The 17,669-nt window shown below is 49.4% G+C and overlaps 1 protein-coding gene across 1 annotated transcript in view; it reads left to right on the top strand.

Moving 5' to 3' along the window:
* ARHGEF17 (Rho guanine nucleotide exchange factor 17) overlaps positions 1-17,669 on the top strand; it is a 191,264-nt gene that overhangs the window by 169,488 nt on the left and 4,107 nt on the right. The window contains exons 15-19 of the mRNA XM_053385410.1: positions 1,027-1,270; positions 3,266-3,352; positions 4,913-4,980; positions 6,692-6,840; positions 9,669-9,843. Coding sequence (XP_053241385.1) covers positions 1,027-1,270; positions 3,266-3,352; positions 4,913-4,980; positions 6,692-6,840; positions 9,669-9,843 — 723 coding nt within the window. The remainder of the gene's footprint in view (positions 1-1,026; positions 1,271-3,265; positions 3,353-4,912; positions 4,981-6,691; positions 6,841-9,668; positions 9,844-17,669) is intronic.

Raw genomic sequence — 17,669 nt, 5'->3', positions numbered from 1 at the left:
CCTGTTGGTGGTGGCTCCCCAAACAGCCCTCGCCTTCAGTGGGCTCAGTAGGGTCTTTCATGGCAGCAGAGCTGAGTGGAGGAAGACCCCCCCACCCAATTCTGACCCCCTCCAGGAGTGTGGATGGAGGGTTTTAGGGTTGTCCCCTAAAACACAGTATCAAAATTCCAACTCTAAGGAAAGGCGAAAACATTTGGCACCAAAAATGGGGTGAAAGAGATAGAAATTCCTCTGACCTTCGGGCTTCCTGTTTTGCAGTAAACATGGCAAGCTGGCCTCTCGGGTGCTTGACGACCCCAGAGGGGTTTCAGAAGGAGATAGTGGGGGGTTAAGAGCATGCTCGACTCCTTTGAGGACTGGTTATAAGAAATGTATAAAAGTCACAGCAGAAATTGGTAAATGAGCAGGTGATGCGTAGGGAAAAGCGATGAGATTTTGAAATGCAAGTCAGAAATGTCCTACTGGGAGCGGCAAAGGAGGGAAGAAAATAGAGGGATCACCTGAGGGTTGGGAAGTCAGCTTTTAAATTTGTATTAATTTGGAACACAATTCGTTAAGAATTATGGAAAAGCAATAAAAAATAATTGGTAAAGAAAGAGAGAAGTTCCTCCAGCGTAGTTCCAGCTTAACTAAATACAGTGGTACCTCGGTTTAAGTACTTAATTTGTTCCGGAGGTCTGTTCTTAACCTGACACTGTTCTTAACCTGAAGCACCACTTTAGCTAATGGGGCCTCCTGCTGCCGCTGCGCCGCCAGAGCCCGATTTCTGTTCTCATCCTGAAGCAAAGTTCTTAACCTGAAGCACTATATCTGGGTTAGCGGAGTGTGTAACCTGAAGCATCTGTAACCTGAAGCGTATGTAACCCGAGGTACCACTGTACTAACAGTCTAGATTAGATGTGCATTTGGCAGCAAATAAATTGGGTTTAGAACTGAAAATGAACTGTTAGGTTTCAATAACCAAGCCAGGGGCCTTCCTTGACTTTGAAGGTTCCTTGCTAGTTCCCTTCGCCTCTCGTTTTCCAGATGAGGAGATCCCGAGCTCTAAAGACGCAACGGCCGAGACAACCAGCTCGGAAGAGGAGCAGGACCCTGCTGGCTTCCTTCCCATTGCCACCACTTTCGCCCAGAACAGCGACAGCCCCATGGACGGCCGGGCGTTGAGGCGGTCAAGTCGAGGGTCATTCACCAGAGGCAGCCTGGAGGACCTGTTGAGCATCGACCCAGAGGCCTATCAGAGTTCCATGTGGCTGGGGACAGAGGATGGCTGGTAGGCAGACTGCACCTTGAAATTATTTAGACTTTTTCTTTCTCCCTATTTTGTTGTGACCCCATGGACCAGAGCACGCCAGGCCCTCCTGTCTTACACTGCCTCCCGCAGTTTGGTCAAACTCAGGCTGGTAGCTTCGAGAACACTGTCCCACCATCTTGCCCTCTGTCGTCCCCTTCTCCTTGTGCCCTCCATCTTTCCCAACATCAGGGTCTTTTCCAGGGTGTCTTCTCTTCTCATGAGGTGGCCAAAGTACTGGAGCCTCAGCTTCAGGATCTGTCCTTCCAGTGAGCACTCAGGGCTGATTTCCTTCAGAATGGAGAGGTTTGATCTTCTTGCAGTCCATGGGACTCTCAAGAGTCTCCTCCCGCACCATAATTCAAAAGTGTCAATTCTTCGGCGATCAGCCTTCTTTATGGTCCAGCTCTCACTTCCATACATCACTACTGGGAAAACCATAGCTTTAACTATACGGACCTTTGTTGGCAAGGTGATGTCTCTGCTTTTTAAGATGCTGTCTAGGTTTGTCACTGCTTTTCTCCCAAGAAGCAGGCGTCTTTTAATTTTGTGACTGCTGTCACCATCTGCAGTGATCATGGAGCCCAAGAAAGTAAAATCCCTCACTGCCTCCATTTCTTCCCCTTCTATTTGCCAGGAGGTGATGGGCGCAGTGGCCAGTTCTCCCTATATAACAAGCTAAAACTTGTCAGCTCTCGGCAAGCTCCCTTAGCTACTGGTTTGGCTGCTGTGATGTCATGGAATGTCAAAAGGTGTTCTAACACAGAGTGGGAAGGATCTGTCATCGAATATTGAAAGTCAGTGCTGTGTCTTAGCAAATCCATAAGATCTCTTTGGCCGCAGGCCTGCAGCCAAGGAAGGCTAGATTCCAGGAATTTATATTTCAAAAGCAGAGTCTTCTTCTTGTAGCCGATTAAGATTGACTTCTATGAACACGGTTTTAACAATGAGTCAATAAGTGGCTGTGGAGGCCAATTCTGGACCCACACATCCTTCCACAGTGGGGACATTGGTTTCCGGGCAGGAGTTGATCATGATGTGGATTTGCCAAGCGTGCCTTCCTCTCAGCTCGTTTCTCCCTTGCGTCCTGAGTTCGTGTCTTCAAAGCCCAGGACACCTTTGGTAAAGGCTGTTCTCCATCTGGAGCGCTCGCAGGCAAATGTTTCCCAATTGTTGGTGTTTATACTACATTTTTAAAGATTTGCCTTGAGACAGTCTTTAAACCTTTTTCATTCACCACCAGCATTATAGAATCATAGAATCATAGAGTTGGAAGAGACCACAAGGGCCATCGAGTCCAACCCCCTGCCAAGCAGGAAACACCATCAGAGCACTCCTGACATATGGTTGTCAAGCCTCTGCTTAAAGACCTCCAAAGAAGGAGACTCCACCACACTCCTTGGCAGCAAATTCCACTGTCAAACAGCTCTTACTGTCAGGAAGTTCTTCCTAATGTTTAGCTGGAATCTTCTTTCTTGTAGTTTGGATCCATTGCTCCGTGTCCGCTTCTCTGGAGCAGCAGAAAACAACCTTTCTCCCTCCTCTATGTGACATCCTTTTATATATTTGAACATGGCTATCATATCACCCCTTAACCTCCTCTTCTCCAGGCTAAACATGCCCAGCTCCCTTAGCCGTTCCTCATAAGGCATCGTTTCCAGGCCTTTGACCATTTTGGTTGCCCTCCTCTGGACACGTTCCAGTTTGTCAGTGTCCTTCTTGAACTGTGGTGCCCAGAGTGGTGCTTTCCATTTTTAAGTTTGGAATAGACTAGTTGTTTTGGAAGACGATCATCAGGCATCCGCACAACATGACCAGTCCAACAAAGTTGATGTTGAAGAATCATCGCTTTGACACTGGTGATCTTTGCTTCTTCCAGTACACTGGCATTAGTTTGCTAAGTCAGCAAAGCACAGTTTTTTCTCCCTACAAACCAGCCAGAGTCTCACTCCTGCTTCCATTCTCTTTGATTTGCAGCATCCATGTCTACCAGTCCTCGGACAACATCCGAAACAGGAAGAATAGCATGAAGATGCAACATTCGGCCTCTGTGACGTGCATTTTGTAAGTGGAGCTTCAGCTGAAATGCAGAGTGTATGTGAGCACAGAATCCAGCTTCTTGAGAAACCCAGCTTTCGTTTTAAAGCACCTTTTTAGACCACAGGGCTGAAAATTTGTGTTTGCTTAACGGTTTGCTTAAATTGCAAAATCCAAAAGTGGCTGAATACAATTTTCAGTAGTGAGTCAATGGGGGTTTCAGGGTCCTTGCTCCACCCTCGACTCGCAAAAACCAGAACAATTTATTTTTAAAAAGCAGGAAATGAGGAGGTCCGTATTTAGTCGTGTGAGCCCTCACCTTCAAGATGAAGGGGTACAGCCCAGACGCAGGTCTTGCTAAGGTCTTGGCCTTCCTGGTCACAGTCATGTGACTTTGCTGCTGAGTTAATCGTACCAAGAAGTACATATTGTACTGTATTGGCCTGAATATAAGCCTCACTTTTCCCCCAAATTCCGACTGTGAAAAGTTAAAGCGCTGCTTAAATTTGTGACCTTACAAAAATTGGCTTTTACGATATTGCTGCTAAAACAGACATATGCTAAGGCTGAACGGGTGTGACTGCCTGCAGGATTTTAAGGGAGCGACTTATATTCGGGTATTGTCTTTTTCTTTTCTTTTTCCCCTTTGAATTTTAAAGGTGAGGCTTATATTCAGGTGCGGCTTATATATGGGCCAATACGGTATTTACTTCTGCAAAACTAAGCAGTTGCTAAAGTTAAAGTGATGGAGATGAGGAAGCATCTAGCCCAGGGCAATCTCGCCCTCCTCCCTCTAGCATCAAACAGAGATGGGTGGAAAACATTTGCAATGGCATTTGCTCCCGGATCCCAGAATGACCAAGCTCTGAATCAGTTAGTTCACATGGGAAATTAATGCTTTTAAGCAAAAAGGTGTCGTCGTCCCCAATATTAATCGCCATTCATGATTAAATAAGGAGTTGCTGTATCAGTATGGACATGGGTGACCCTGAGTTTTGCTTAGCTCACAGAGGACCTTAAGTTTAGAGGTCCCGGGCCCTAAGGAAGTCAGACTATCCTCCACCAGGGCCAGGGCCTTTTCAGTGATGGCTCCGACCTGGTGGAATGCTCTGTCCCAGGAGACCAGGGCCCTGCAGGATTTAACCTCCTTCCGTCAGGCCTGTAAGACAGAGCTATGCCGCCTGGCCTTTAATTTGAATTCAGCCTGATCTTTTATTTCCCTTCTCTTCCCTCCACCTCCCCTTTTATGAAGATCACCCGCTCTGAGACCCCACAGCTAATTCTCCCCTGGCCTCCTCGCTGGCCCAAGTAGGACCAATTCAGCCAGCTAGCCCTGGGGATTATCTAATGCTTATTAGATGGATTTCCCCCAAATTGATTTCTGAAGTTTGAATTTTATTGCTATTCATGTTTTTATACTGTATCTTATGCTGCTTTTACAATGAAGTGTTTTAAATTTGTTGTTAGCTGCCCTGAGCCCGATTTTTGAACCGGGAAGGGCGGGGTATAAATAAAAATATTATTATTATTATGCCACTTATTTGATTTCCAGCTGATGTTGTAAAGCCCATTGCTTTTCCCCCACAGGTATCTAGATAATCAGGTGTTTGTATCGCTGGCGAACGGAGAGCTCGTTGCCTACCAGAGAGAAGCCGGTGAGTTCTTTGACCGTGAAGATGCTTTCAGGAAGGCTCTAATGCTGGAAATGAGAGCAGCTGTAGCAAAACACCTACCGTATTTTTTGCTCCATAAGACTCACTTTTTCCCTCCTAAAAAGTAAGGGGAAATGTGTGTGCGTCTTATGGAGCGAATGCTGGCTGTGCGGCTATCCCAGAAGCCAGAACAGCGAGAGGGGTCGCTGCGCAGCGCTCCCTCTTGCTGTCCTAGCTTCTGGCTTAGCCCCTCTGTCCCTTCCCTCACCTCATGGGAAAGCCCCCAAGAGCCGCGTGGAGCGTGTGTGCGGCTCTTGGGGGCTTTTCCCCAAGGAGGGAGAAGGGCAGCCCGTGACGGCTCGTGAAAGGGAGCGCTGAGCAGAGCCTGGGATGTATACAGGTTCTGCTCAGCGCTCCCTTTAAAGGATTTTTTCCCCTTGCATTCCCCCTCTAAAAACTAGGTGCGTCTTATGGTCAGGTGCGTCTTATGGAGCGAAAAATACTGTGCCTGGCCACATGGCTGCATAGGAGGAGCACTCAGTTGGTGTGACCCTCTGGGCCTAGAAGTCACAGGCTTAGAGAATAAGCAGTGACAAAAGGTTTAAAAACCTATGTGTGAATGCTCGCTGGAGCTTATAGCGGTGCTTGGTGGGAGTAGCCCATCCCCGGACACACTGATGCTGTCTCATAGCAACAGGGAGCATTCCTCAGCACCAGGAAAAATACACAAGGTGGTCACTTGCTCCCATTTCACAGAAATCGCCTGGAAGGTACATGCACATTTTGAACTGTAGCTTTATTTCAAGGAGGGCTGTTAGAGACTTTAAAAAGAAAAAGTAAAAGCTTGGAGTCTGGGTCACCTGTAGAAGCTTCCAAGAGCACCCTGGCGCCCATGGGCACTGGGTTGCCAAACCCTGCTTTAGAATGAGCCGGTAGACCAGACTGGGTGGGATAATCACATTTTGGAGCGCCCCTCTACGCCCCAAACTTTCAGATGGAAAACCAACGTAGCAGGTGAAGAGGCAGAATGGCATCTTTCTCCCTGGTGCGCTAGTTTTCTGTTGCGGGGACTTTCCACGTGGATGCGAACACAGAGCTGGAACACACCAGCCAGAGTCCAAGATGCTGCCGCCCTTTCTGCCCTTTCAGCGTTTTATGACACTCCATTCTCTTTTTTAAAAAAATAAATAAAATTGTTTGCTTTTACAAGCGTTATAACAATACCAAGCAAATATACACATTAAGAGATTTCTTTGACGCTCTAGACTTCCCACCATGGGCCCTATTATCAGCATTTTCAGGTGCATATTATTTCATCATCCATATTTTAAGTCTATCCATATTATCCAACATATTTGTTACATTACAAGTGTTGTTAAAATCCTGCTAATGTTTTCATTTGCCTATAGTGGTCTCTTAAATAAATTATAAATATTTCCCATTCTTCCTTGGAACTTTTGTCTTCATGGTTCCTGAGCCTTCTGGTCAGTTTTGCCATTTCGGCATAGTCCAACAGCTTAGTTAGCCCTTCTTCTCTGGTAGGGACTTTATCTTCTTTCTAATAGCATCCCTTGCATACATGAAAAGTCTTTTCTGCTCCTTTGGAATCTCCGTAGCCTCCATCCTCACCTTATTTTCCGGCATGTTTAAATTCTGTGAAGGAGAAGAGAAACCTCTGACATCATATTTCCCCTTCTTTCTCTCTCTTTTCCAGGACGCTTTTGGGACTCTCAGAACTCCAAATCCCTCTCTCTGGGCTCTCCTGGCAACCCTGTGACCAAAATGGTGGCCGTGGGCGGCAAACTTTGGTGCGGATGCCAGAACCGTGTTGTCGTCCTTAGCACATCTTCGTTGCAGCAGGAGGTACGGAGGAAACAAGGGAGTTGTTAGTTTTTTTCAATCCTATGAGGGAGCGACAAAAGTACGCAACAAGCCTTAACATGGTGTTGCTCCAAACTGGGCTCCTCCTCCCACATTCCTTACAACAACGACCCCCCTTACGGTGGCTGTTTGTAGCCAAAGGTCTCTGCTTCCATTGTTCCCGCACTCTTAATTTACACCAAGTTCTGGGAGAAGGGGGTTCAGAAATACTCTCCAGTGACAACGTGTCAGCTGGCTGCCCTGTCGCGATTCCCACCCACTCACTTTCTTCTAGCACGTCCCAACTCCTTTGTTTGTCGGTCTCTGCGCTGTGACCTCAATAATAAATAATAATAATAAATTTTTATTTGTATCCCGCCCTCCCCGGCCAAAGCCGGGCTCAGAGCAGCTAACAACAAGTAAAAATAGCACAGTGTACATAAAAACACAGTCAATTAATTAAAAAATATTTTAAAATCAATTCAGAATCAAATTAATGACAACCATTGGGTTAGAGTTCTATGAGGATTACAGAAGGAGGGGGTCAGACTGTGCCTTGGCCAAAGGCCTGGTGGAACAGCTCCGTCTTGCAGGCCTGTGGAAAGATGTCAAGTCCCGCAGGGCCCTAGTCTCTTGTGACAGTGCATTACACCAGATTGGGGCCACGGCTGAAAAAGCCCTGGCTCTGGTTGAGGCCAGCCTAACCTCCCTGTGGCCCGGGATCTCCAAGACGTTTTTATTTGAAGACCGTAAGGTCCTCCGTGGGACATACCAGGAGAGGCGGTCCCGTAGGTACGAGGATCCTAGGCCGTATAGGTTTTTTAAAGGTTAAAACCAGCACCTTAAACCTGACCCTGGACTCCACCGGGAGCCTGGTGCAGTTGGTAAAGCACTGGATGAATGTGAACCCGCGGCAAGGACCCCATGAGGAGTCTTGTCACAGCATTCTGCACCCGCTGGAGTTTCTGGTTCAGTCTCAAGGGCAGCCCCACGTAGAGTGAGTTACAATAATCAAGCCTGGAAGTGACTGTTGCATGGATCACAGTGGCTAGGTCAGGGCGAGAGAGGTAAGGAGCCAACTGCTTAGCTTGGCGGAGATGGAAAAATGCCGCCTCTGTTATAGCTGCAACCTGTCTCCATAGAAATAGAAAGGGAAGTGTCGAAGATTACACCCAAACTCTTAACGGACGGTGCTGGCACTAATTGGGCCCCCGCAAGAGATGGGAGTTGCCCCCCCAATCCCATATCGTCCCTACCCAGTCAAAGGACCTCTGTCTTCAAAGGATTTAACTTCAACTGGCTCCCACGTAACCATCCAGCCACAGCTTCCAGACATCTGGTCAGTGTGTCTGGGGCTGAGTCAGGATGGCCATCCATCAACAGATAAGAGTTGGGTGTCACCAGCATACTGATGGCAGCCCAACCCAAAACTCCAGACAAGCTGGGCGAGCGGGCGCATAAAGATGTTGAAAAGCATCGGGGAGAGTATCGCACCCTGTGGCACTCCACACACCGAGTGGCGCGACAACAGTTCCCCCCCAAGCGCCACCTTCTGTCCCTGACCCGAAAGGAACGAGCGCAGCCATTGAAGGGCTGTGCCCTGGATCCCCACGTCGGCGAGGCAGTGGTCCAGAAGTTCATGATCGACCATGTTGAAGGCTGCTGACAGGTCTAAAAGAATCAGCAGCCCCGACCCGCCTCGATCCAGCTGCCTGCGGAGATCATCTGTTAGGGTGACCAGAGCCGTCTCAGTCCCATGACCAGAGCGGAAGCTGGACTGGAATGGATCCAGAGCCGATGTTTCAGCCAGAAATCCACCAAGTTGTTCAGCAACCACCTCAAAGCCCCACTGTAAATCAAACTGTCTCCCTCTTCTCCTGCAGCGTTGGGAGAAAGGGGTTTGTGTTCTCCTCCTCCATCTCGTCCTCTTGAGTCCAGTCCCTGACACTGGGTTGCCCCAGCTGCCCTTTGGGCAGCTTCCCACAGAATAGAAAAAACACAGCGAAACAGCAAACATGGACCGCTTTGAGATAAGCAGCTCAGTGAGTGTGGTTGTGCTGGTCCCGGGGGGGGGGGGTTACTGTGAGGCGTGGTCAAAGCCCGGTCCTGGGCCGAGGGTCTGGAGACTGTCCACCAAGGGGGAAGCAGGGTCCAAAGCAAGAAGCTGGGCGTGGTCGGGAACTCCAGAAAAACAGGTTCTTTGTGCTGGCAGAAACAGGTTTCCAACGTCGTTGCTCCCGCAACCTGGGACTGGGCTGACTGGCCTTTATCTCCTCTGGGGCCTAGGGCGGTCCCGGCCCACAGGTGACTTGCCTCTCCTGGCCTTAAGGCGAGCACCCCTCCTAAGAGAACCTAGTTCCCTCCGTCTCTCTGCCCTGAGCCTCTGCAGCTCAGGAGAGGCTCGAGGGTTACCGGACCCAGAGGCAGCCTCGCCTTCTCCTGACAGAGCTGGGAGAGGAGCACCTGCAGGCAATGGGTCCTCCATCACCTCCGGAGCCAGAGTGGATTCATCTGGTGTCTGCTCCTGAGGATCTGGCACAGGTGAGGGCCCTTCAGATTCAAGCCCCAGCCCCAGCTCAGCCGGCCCTGGAGGCGGGGACTCCTGTGCAGGCTGGGATTCCTCCGGTTCAGCCTCTGAATCAGATTCCCAGGCCATCACACCGGTTCAAGGGGGACCACGTTCCCTGGACCACAACGCCCCGCTAGCTGCCATCATCTGAGGTCAGGTTTCTGCACTGGGGGGAAACCCTGGGAGAGGTGGTCCCCCGTTCAGAGCGTTGGGGATTCCCTCTGTTCCACACGGCTTCAGCCTGACTTCTTCTCTTCCCCAGCACTCCTTTCACGTCGGGCAGGACAGCAACCGCAGCCTCACCTGCATGGTGAGCTCCTCGGCGGGGGTCTGGGTCACCCTTCAGGGCAGCGCCCAGGTGAGGCTCTACCACCCTTCCAGCTACGACCAGCTGGCCGAAGTCGACGTCACGCCTCCGGTCCACAAGATGTTGGCAGGTGAGAGACCCAGCGCTTTGGCAAGTCCTGATGTCACGATCTGAGGCTGGAAAGCACGCTCCAATCAGAATGAATGAGTCTCTGACTGTTTTAGGGCATGTTTATTTACAATTTGCATCCGTGCCTGCCGTTCTCTGCTACGAGTTGGTCGCTCTGAGTCTCCGCCCCTTTCGCAGCGCAAAAGGTGCCAAAGTCCAGTCCTTCCTCTCTTGCACTTCTGTTGCATTTTAACCCTTTCAGGTCTTCTGGTTCGGGGAGAAGGTGGGTAGACATCCCCCCCCCCCGTTATCAAACGAAGATCCCTCCAAACGCTGCCACCCTCCTGGTTGCGTAGCAACACCCTCAATGTCATCTATCTCCTCCCCTCCCTCTGCCTGCAAGCTTTCCGAGTTCTGCTCTATCTGAGTCTGGGAACTCTCGATGGAGGAGGATTAAACTAACCCACTCCTGCTCTTTCTGCCTTTCCTCGTCTCCAGAGTCAGACTCTGGCTCCCTATGGAATGGCATTCCTTCATCTCCAGAGTCAGCCTCTTCCCAGGCATTCGATTCTGCCACGTCTCTTGACGCCTGAGAATGACTTGGAGGCACCCAGTTTTTTAAGACTCTGGCGAGATGGATGTAACTCGCAGGCAGAGGTCGACTAAGGGTGACATTTCCATGGTCAGTGGGAAACCCTGCTAGTTCCCCCCCACCCCCTCTGCTAATCGTGGCTTTGCCTTTCCCCTCAAACACCAGGCTTGGAAAAATAGGAAACTGTCCTATATTGAATAAGACCATTGGTCCTTTTGGCTCAGCCTTTCCCAAAGTGGTCTCCCCGCCGGTGCTTCAGACTACAGCTCCTGGTGGGAGTTATAGTTTCCAAAACATCTGGAGGGCACCAGGTTGGGGGAGCCTGGTCTGCTTTGACTGGCAATGGCTGTGCAGGGCTTCAAGATCTCCATTCAGGGTAGATGCTGTACCTTTGAGCTACAGATTCTTGGCTCTTGAGGTGCGGTAAGTGTCTAAAACAGGGTTCCCCAGACTTGGGTCTTCAGCTGCTTTTTTTTGGACTACAACTCCCATCATCCCTAGCTACCAGGACCAGTAGTCAGGGATGGTGGGGATTGTAGTCCCCAAACGGCTGGAGACCCAGGTTTGGGAAACACTGGTCTAGAATAAACTCAGGGAAACAGTTATAGAAGCCAAAAACTGAGCTGGGTTTGAAGTCAAAATGCCATACATTTGTGAAAATATCTCCTGGGTAGCCAACAAAATGTAGCAGCTAAGTAGAGGGTTGGGCTTAGAGCAATCAGACCTGGGTTCCAATTCCCACATAGTCATGGAAGCGTGTGACCTTAAGGCAGTCACTGTCTTCCATCCTGGCCTACCTCGCAGGGATATTGTGGGAAGGGAAACCCCCTTCTGCAGTCACTTTGAGCTCCTTGCGTCTCTGAGGATACTAAAGTGGTAGTCAGCCAATCTCTGGTTGAGATTTCGGGTGGGGTTGGCAGCATAAAGGATGAGAAGAAAACCACCCAAACGAAACAAGAAAAGAGGATAATTGGATTTTATAACATGGCACGGCCAGCGTGTTTTGCCTTGTCGCATTCTGCAGGGGGGAAATGTGGGATGACCACAGGAACTATATTAAGAGCGCTGCATTAAAAGCCTTACATAAGGTTATTGCATTAACATTCTTAATTTAGTCCTCGGTGTCATCTTTGCCTGGAGAAGATGACTCACCGAAACACGATGGGCACGGAACCTCGTAAAACAACATTACTGTACTCCTGGCATCATTTTGCATTTTTGCCTCCTATAGTTCTTTTGGCATCTGTCTTCATCTTGGCTGTACAAGGTACCGTATTTTTTGCTCTATAACACGGGTGTCAAACACAAGGGCCGCGGGCCAAATCCGGCCCGCCAGACCTCGTCATGTGGCCCGTGTAGCCGCCACCGGCCGCCAGCCTTCACCTTTTATTCTCACTTTTTTTTTTTTTTGACACAAGAAAGCCGCCTCTTCAGCGCATGCGCGGCAGCCTACAAGCCAGAGAACGTCTGTCCTCTAGTGGCGCCGGCCGTTCTACACAGGAAACCTCCACTTTACATGCATTCAGGAAACCTCCACTTGTTTTTATATTGAGCGCATGCCATCCTGTGATGTGACAGATCCAACAGCTGCCTGAACCCTTCTCTCCTGTACTGTAAGTCCTACAGATACAACTGGCCCTTTGAGGGTGACCAAACTGCTGATGCGGCCCCCGATGAATTTGAGTTAGACACCCCTGCTCTATAAGATTCACTTTTCCCCTCCTAAAAAGTAAGGGGAATTGTGTGTGCGTCTTATGGAGCGAATGCAGGCTGCGCAGCTATCCCAGAAGCCAGAACAGCAAGAGGGATTGCTGCTTTCGCTGCGCAGCGATCCCTCTTGCTGTTCTGGCTTCTGAGATTCAGAATATTTTTTTCTTGTTTTCCTCCTCCAAAAACTAGGTGCGTCTTGTGGTCTGGTGCGTCTTATAGAGCAAAAAATACGGGTAAGTCATCCGGGCAAACCTTTCAGCCTCCACGCACCCCCCAACATAACACACAACACCCCAACATAGACACCTGCAATATGAGAACACTTACACTAACCAGCAGGGAATTCTAAGGAATCTTTCCCCCTCCCCATTGAATTCTGTTGCCCCTCTCCGGTTTCTGTTGGGGCATCAGAACTGCCAGATGAATTGGGGATGGGGGTGTTTTTTTGACAGGGGGGTTGTTTTGCAATGACCCAAACCTTTGAGCCTCCTTCGTGCGTCATTGCCACATATTTCTTCAAGATTGTGTTGGTCAGAGGTTTGAGTCAATAATAGTAATAATAATAGTTTTATTATTTATACCCCAACCATCTGGCTGGGTTTCCCCAGCCCCAACAGAATATTAAAAACACGATAAAACATCAAACATTAAAAACTTCCCTAAGCAGGGCTGCCTTCAGATGTCTTCTAAAAGTCAGGTGTTCATTTCCTTGACATCCGATGGGAGGGCGTTCCACAGGGCGGGTGCCACCACCGAGAAGGCCCTCTGCCTGGTTCCCTGTAACCTCACTTCTTGCAGGGAGTGAACTGCCAGAAGGCCCTCGGAGCTGGACCTCAGCGTCCGGACTGAACAATGGGGGTGGAGATGCTCTATATGGGCCGAGGCTTTCATACGTCAGCACCAACACTTTGACTTGTGCTCGGAAACGTACTGGGAGCCAGTGTAGGTCCTTCAAGACCAGTGTTACTGTCGGGATCAAGCCAAAAGTCAGAGCCTCCAGCTTAGCTCTTAGTCCAGAGGAATTTGGCCACCCTCCAGGTGCCCGGCTTGATTCCTTATGACCTCCCGTCTGCGACTCCCGGCAAGATCAAAGGAGGTCTCCAATCGGCGATTCTCCTCAACGTGAAGAGAACACACCAGTCCTCCCCCACCTCCATTCCCGGGGGGGGGGGGAAAGAGACAGACAGAAATATATCTACATGTCTTTATTTCTGTCTTTCAGCAGTACAGAGAAAACATGTCTGCACACTCTGCTTCCCACTGCAGAGAGAGAATAAAACCCCACCCATGTACTTCCAGTACAGGGTCATGTGCTGCTCTGAGGTAACATCCGGCTCTCAGAGCACTTTACAGACAGTCCCAGTTTCCCACGGGACAATCCAATAACATCAGTTTCCTGTTTACCATTCCAGCCACCTGGTGCTTGCTTCTGCATTGCTCCTTTTTCGTAACATCCTCCCCCACAAGAATCAATGCGTGTTGCAGCAAGCAAAGCATGATCCAGAGAAGAAAACAAACAGTTGTTATACACATAACACTCCCCTGTTGTTTCAGTTCCACCCTTGGAACTCCCCGCCACTGGTTTCCCCAGTGTACCTCTCTGGTTGTCTGGTTTCCAAGGAATGAGTGCATCTGCATTACCTTGGCTAGCAACTCTCTGTTGTGTCTTTGTCTCTGACTTAGACACAGCTCCAACCTGTCCTCGGTTGTTTACAACAGCAACACATGCAACAGCTAAGTTAGCAAACTCTTTTGAGTACCTCTTGGGTGGTTGACCCTTTGTAACTCTCTCAGACCTACGTATGAGGTGCTGATCCTCTCTGCTCACTGGTCCAGTTTCAGGACTCTTTGGAGAACTAGTTCCAATGGTAAACAGTGGTTCATCCTTCAGTTGTGAAGGCCTATCTATTGTGTGAGACTTCCTCTCAATGACTGTGACAACTGAGCTCTCCGAGCTATCAGTGTCATCACTTTCAGTACAGCTGTAATCAGTGAAATCATCACCATCTGAATCGTCTTCAGTGGGAAATGTGTGTACTGTCACTCTCTCCTGTTCAGGAACACTCTAGAAATTTTGTGAGAATCACCTGACCAGATTCAGACAAAATTACTCTGTAGAGACCCTTTTCATACCCCACAAAAATGCCTCTGGCATTCTTTACTCCACCTGGAGCTTCTGTTCTCACATGAGACCCAAAAACCTTGAAATGGGCAACAGAAGGTTTTCTGTGGAACAGTTTCTCAAAAGGAGAACTTCCCAACTCTTTTGAAACCTTTCTCACTCTCGTATAACAGAACGACATTAGAGACTCGGCCCAGTACTCATGTGGCAGATGTGAACTTAGCAATTGCGCTTCCATCCCCTTTTGCAATTCTCTGTTCACCCGTACACAGACACCCCTGTTCCACGCTTCCGCTGAAACAGCAACCTTGTGTCTTATCCCCTTCTTCTGCAGGAACCTTTGGAAATCCTGTAAGAGAAAAATCTGCTTCTTGTCTGTGAATAGACAATCAACGTTAGCATCATGCATACTCTTAACTTTGTCACAAAACTCCTGAAACCTCTCCAAGGCTTCCTTTGGCTTTCTCAACACATAAACCCAGACATAGTTAGAGAAATGATCCACACACACAAGATAATATCTTGCATTGCCTCTAGATGGTTCTAGAGGACCAATCACATCAGCATACACCCGCTGAAATGCTCTGTTGACTCCGGTCTTCTTCTTGCTCACACCTGCAAGAGAAACTTGGTTAGACACAGATGAATTACATTCCATGTAATCACTTTGTGCAAAAGTCAACAAATAAAGTCCATCCTTCTCCCTGGCTGAAAGATATAACTCTCCATCTTTGTAGATCTCGCAGCTCTCAGCATCGTAGGACAGTTTCAGTCCTCTCTTCGCAATCTGCGAAACACTCAGCAGATTGAACTTCAATTCAGGAACCAAGTAAACATTGTTTATTGTCAAGTCCAGACTCTTTAGATAGACAGTCCCCACGCCGGCCGCTTCTAGCTCCTGACCATTGGCCTGTGTCACAGTGAAGCTTTGCTTCTTAAACGTTGAAAAGAGTTCTCTGTGTGGGGACATATGAAACGTGCATCCAGTGTCAATAACAAACGAGTTCCCAACATCTGGCGTGGTTCCTTTCGCCATCAAAGCCTTTGCAGGTTCCACCATAGGCTTGGTACGACCTTTGCCTGACGCCTCAGGCTTTGCCGAGCGGCCCTTCGCTCCTTTTGGCTGACGTGGCTTCTTACAGCTCCGCTGAAGATGCCCAGCCTGTCCACAACTGTAACACTGGACAACATTCAAAGCTACAGCATTCTCTCCAGTAGCCTCATCGGTGGGGGAATTAGAACTCCGTTCCTCCCTCCCCCTGTCCTTTACTTCCAGTGCAGCATGCCGGCTGTGTTCTTCTAGAACCACGGCACCCAGGGGCACTCCCCCCTTCTTGGCATCCATGCTGAATCCAAGGGTCAGCTTTACACTCAATCTCAAGCCAGCTTTCACTTTTCAAGCCAGTAAAACTCCAAAAGTTTTTGTTTACTGCTTCACTGGCAGGCTTGCCTTTGGGCTGTTTTTTCAAAACCCTTGCACAGCTGCGCAGATACACTTTCGATTTCCCAGGCTCTTTTTAGCCATTCTTTAACTGGCAGACGTTGCCTAGCAACCTGCTCAGGACGGAATTCCTTATCTAAACCACAGGAATTCCTGGTATGCAAGCTTGCCCTCAGAGCTTGTTTTTTTCAAACGCAGCTCTTCCTTGTGAACCAGAAAATAAGCCTTTCTGCGTTCATTCTCTCTTGCCCGAAATGCTGCATACCTTTTCTGGCGCTCCGTTGCCTTGAAACACACTCCTCTCGGTGTTCAGCTGTCTGTTTCAGCTTCTGGCTGCAGGCAGACGCTTTTCTTTATCTCCTTAGGTGCAGAGGATGGCAATGATTCATCGACCTCTCACCTCTCATGCAGATTCTCACAGATCTGATAACCATCGGTCTGCTACCAGTTGTCGGGATCAAGCCAAAAGTCAGAGCCTCCAGCTTAGCTCTTAGTCCAGAGGAATTTGGCCACCCTCCAGGTGCCCGGCTTGATTCCTTATGACCTCCCGTCTGCGACTCCCGGCAAGATCAAAGGAGGTCTCCAATCGGCGATTCTCCTCAACGTGAAGAGAACACACCAGTCCTCCCCCACCTCCATTCCCAGGGGGGGGGGGAAAGAGACAGACAGAAATATATCTACATGTCTTTATTTCTGTCTTTCAGCAGTACAGAGAAAACATGTCTGCACACTCTGCTTCCCACTGCAGAGAGAGAATAAAACCCCACCCATGTACTTCCAGTACAGGGTCATGTGCTGCTCTGAGGTAACATCCGGCTCTCAGAGCACTTTACAGACAGTCCCAGTTTCCCACGGGACAATCCAATAACATCAGTTTCCTGTTTACCATTCCAGCCACCTGGTGCTTGCTTCTGCATTGCTCCTTTTTCGTAACAGTTACGTGGTCTCGGAGACCGCTCCCAGTCACCAGTCTAGCTGCCGCATTCTGGATTAGTTGTAGTTTCCGGATCACCTTCAAATATAGCCCCACGTAGAGCGCATTGCAGTAGTCCAAGCGGGAGATAACCAGAGCATGCACCACTCTGGCGAGACAGTCTGCGGGCAGGGAGGGTCTCATCCTGCGTACCAGATGGAGCTGGTAGACAGCTGCCCTGGACACAGAACTGACCTGCGCCTCCATGGACAGCTGTGAGTCCAAAATGACTCCCAGGCTGCGCACCTGGTCCTTCAGAGGCACAGTTACCCCATTCAGGACCAGGGAGTCCCCCACACCCACCCGTACCCCCAAAACAGTACTTCTGTCAGGATTCAACCTCATATTGCAGGTGTGTATGTTGGGGTGTTGTGTGTATGTTGGGGTGGGCATGGAGGCCGAAAGGTTTGCCTGGATGACTTAACAGCCAAGATGAAGACAGGGGAGAGGGCCCTTGAGATCAAATCCTGCTTTCTGGTTTCCCCCTGCCATCTGGCTGGCCGCTGTGAAAGCAAGATGCTGGGTTACATGGACTGTTGGCCTGATCCAGTATGCTCTTCTTCCTTGCCTGTGCTCCACAGCCCTTTTCCCCAACTCCTTTGCCGTTGTATGGTGTCAGGGACTGGCTGGAGGATGAGGAACCCCTCTAGGGAAAGCCTCAAAGGAGGAAGGCTCAGAGCCCAGGGAGTGGTGGACACAGAGGACAAGTCAGAAGGGGAAGGAGGGGAGGAATGGTTGGTTTTCTGAAGAGGCAACAGGCTTTGGTGAGCAAGAAGAGCCAGTGAAGAAAGAAGTTCAGACGTAGCTGATGAAGTTCAGAGGCTGCAGAAGCATCCCAGGAGCTATTGCAAGAAGTTCCCCTCCCCTCTTGTCTCCGAGGCCACAGAGAGCTGTGTGTGCAGCAGAACAAAGAGTGCAGGTTCCCAGCAGCAGCAGCGTAGTTTAATGATGAGTTTTGGGTATAACGGAGATATAAAAGATTTGGATTATTATAAAAGATGCAGGAAGAG

Source organism: Podarcis raffonei, chromosome 4, assembly GCF_027172205.1.
Source record: "Podarcis raffonei isolate rPodRaf1 chromosome 4, rPodRaf1.pri, whole genome shotgun sequence".
Lineage (NCBI taxonomy): Eukaryota > Metazoa > Chordata > Lepidosauria > Squamata > Lacertidae > Podarcis > Podarcis raffonei.
This window is presented reverse-complemented; position numbering and strand designations above follow the sequence as displayed.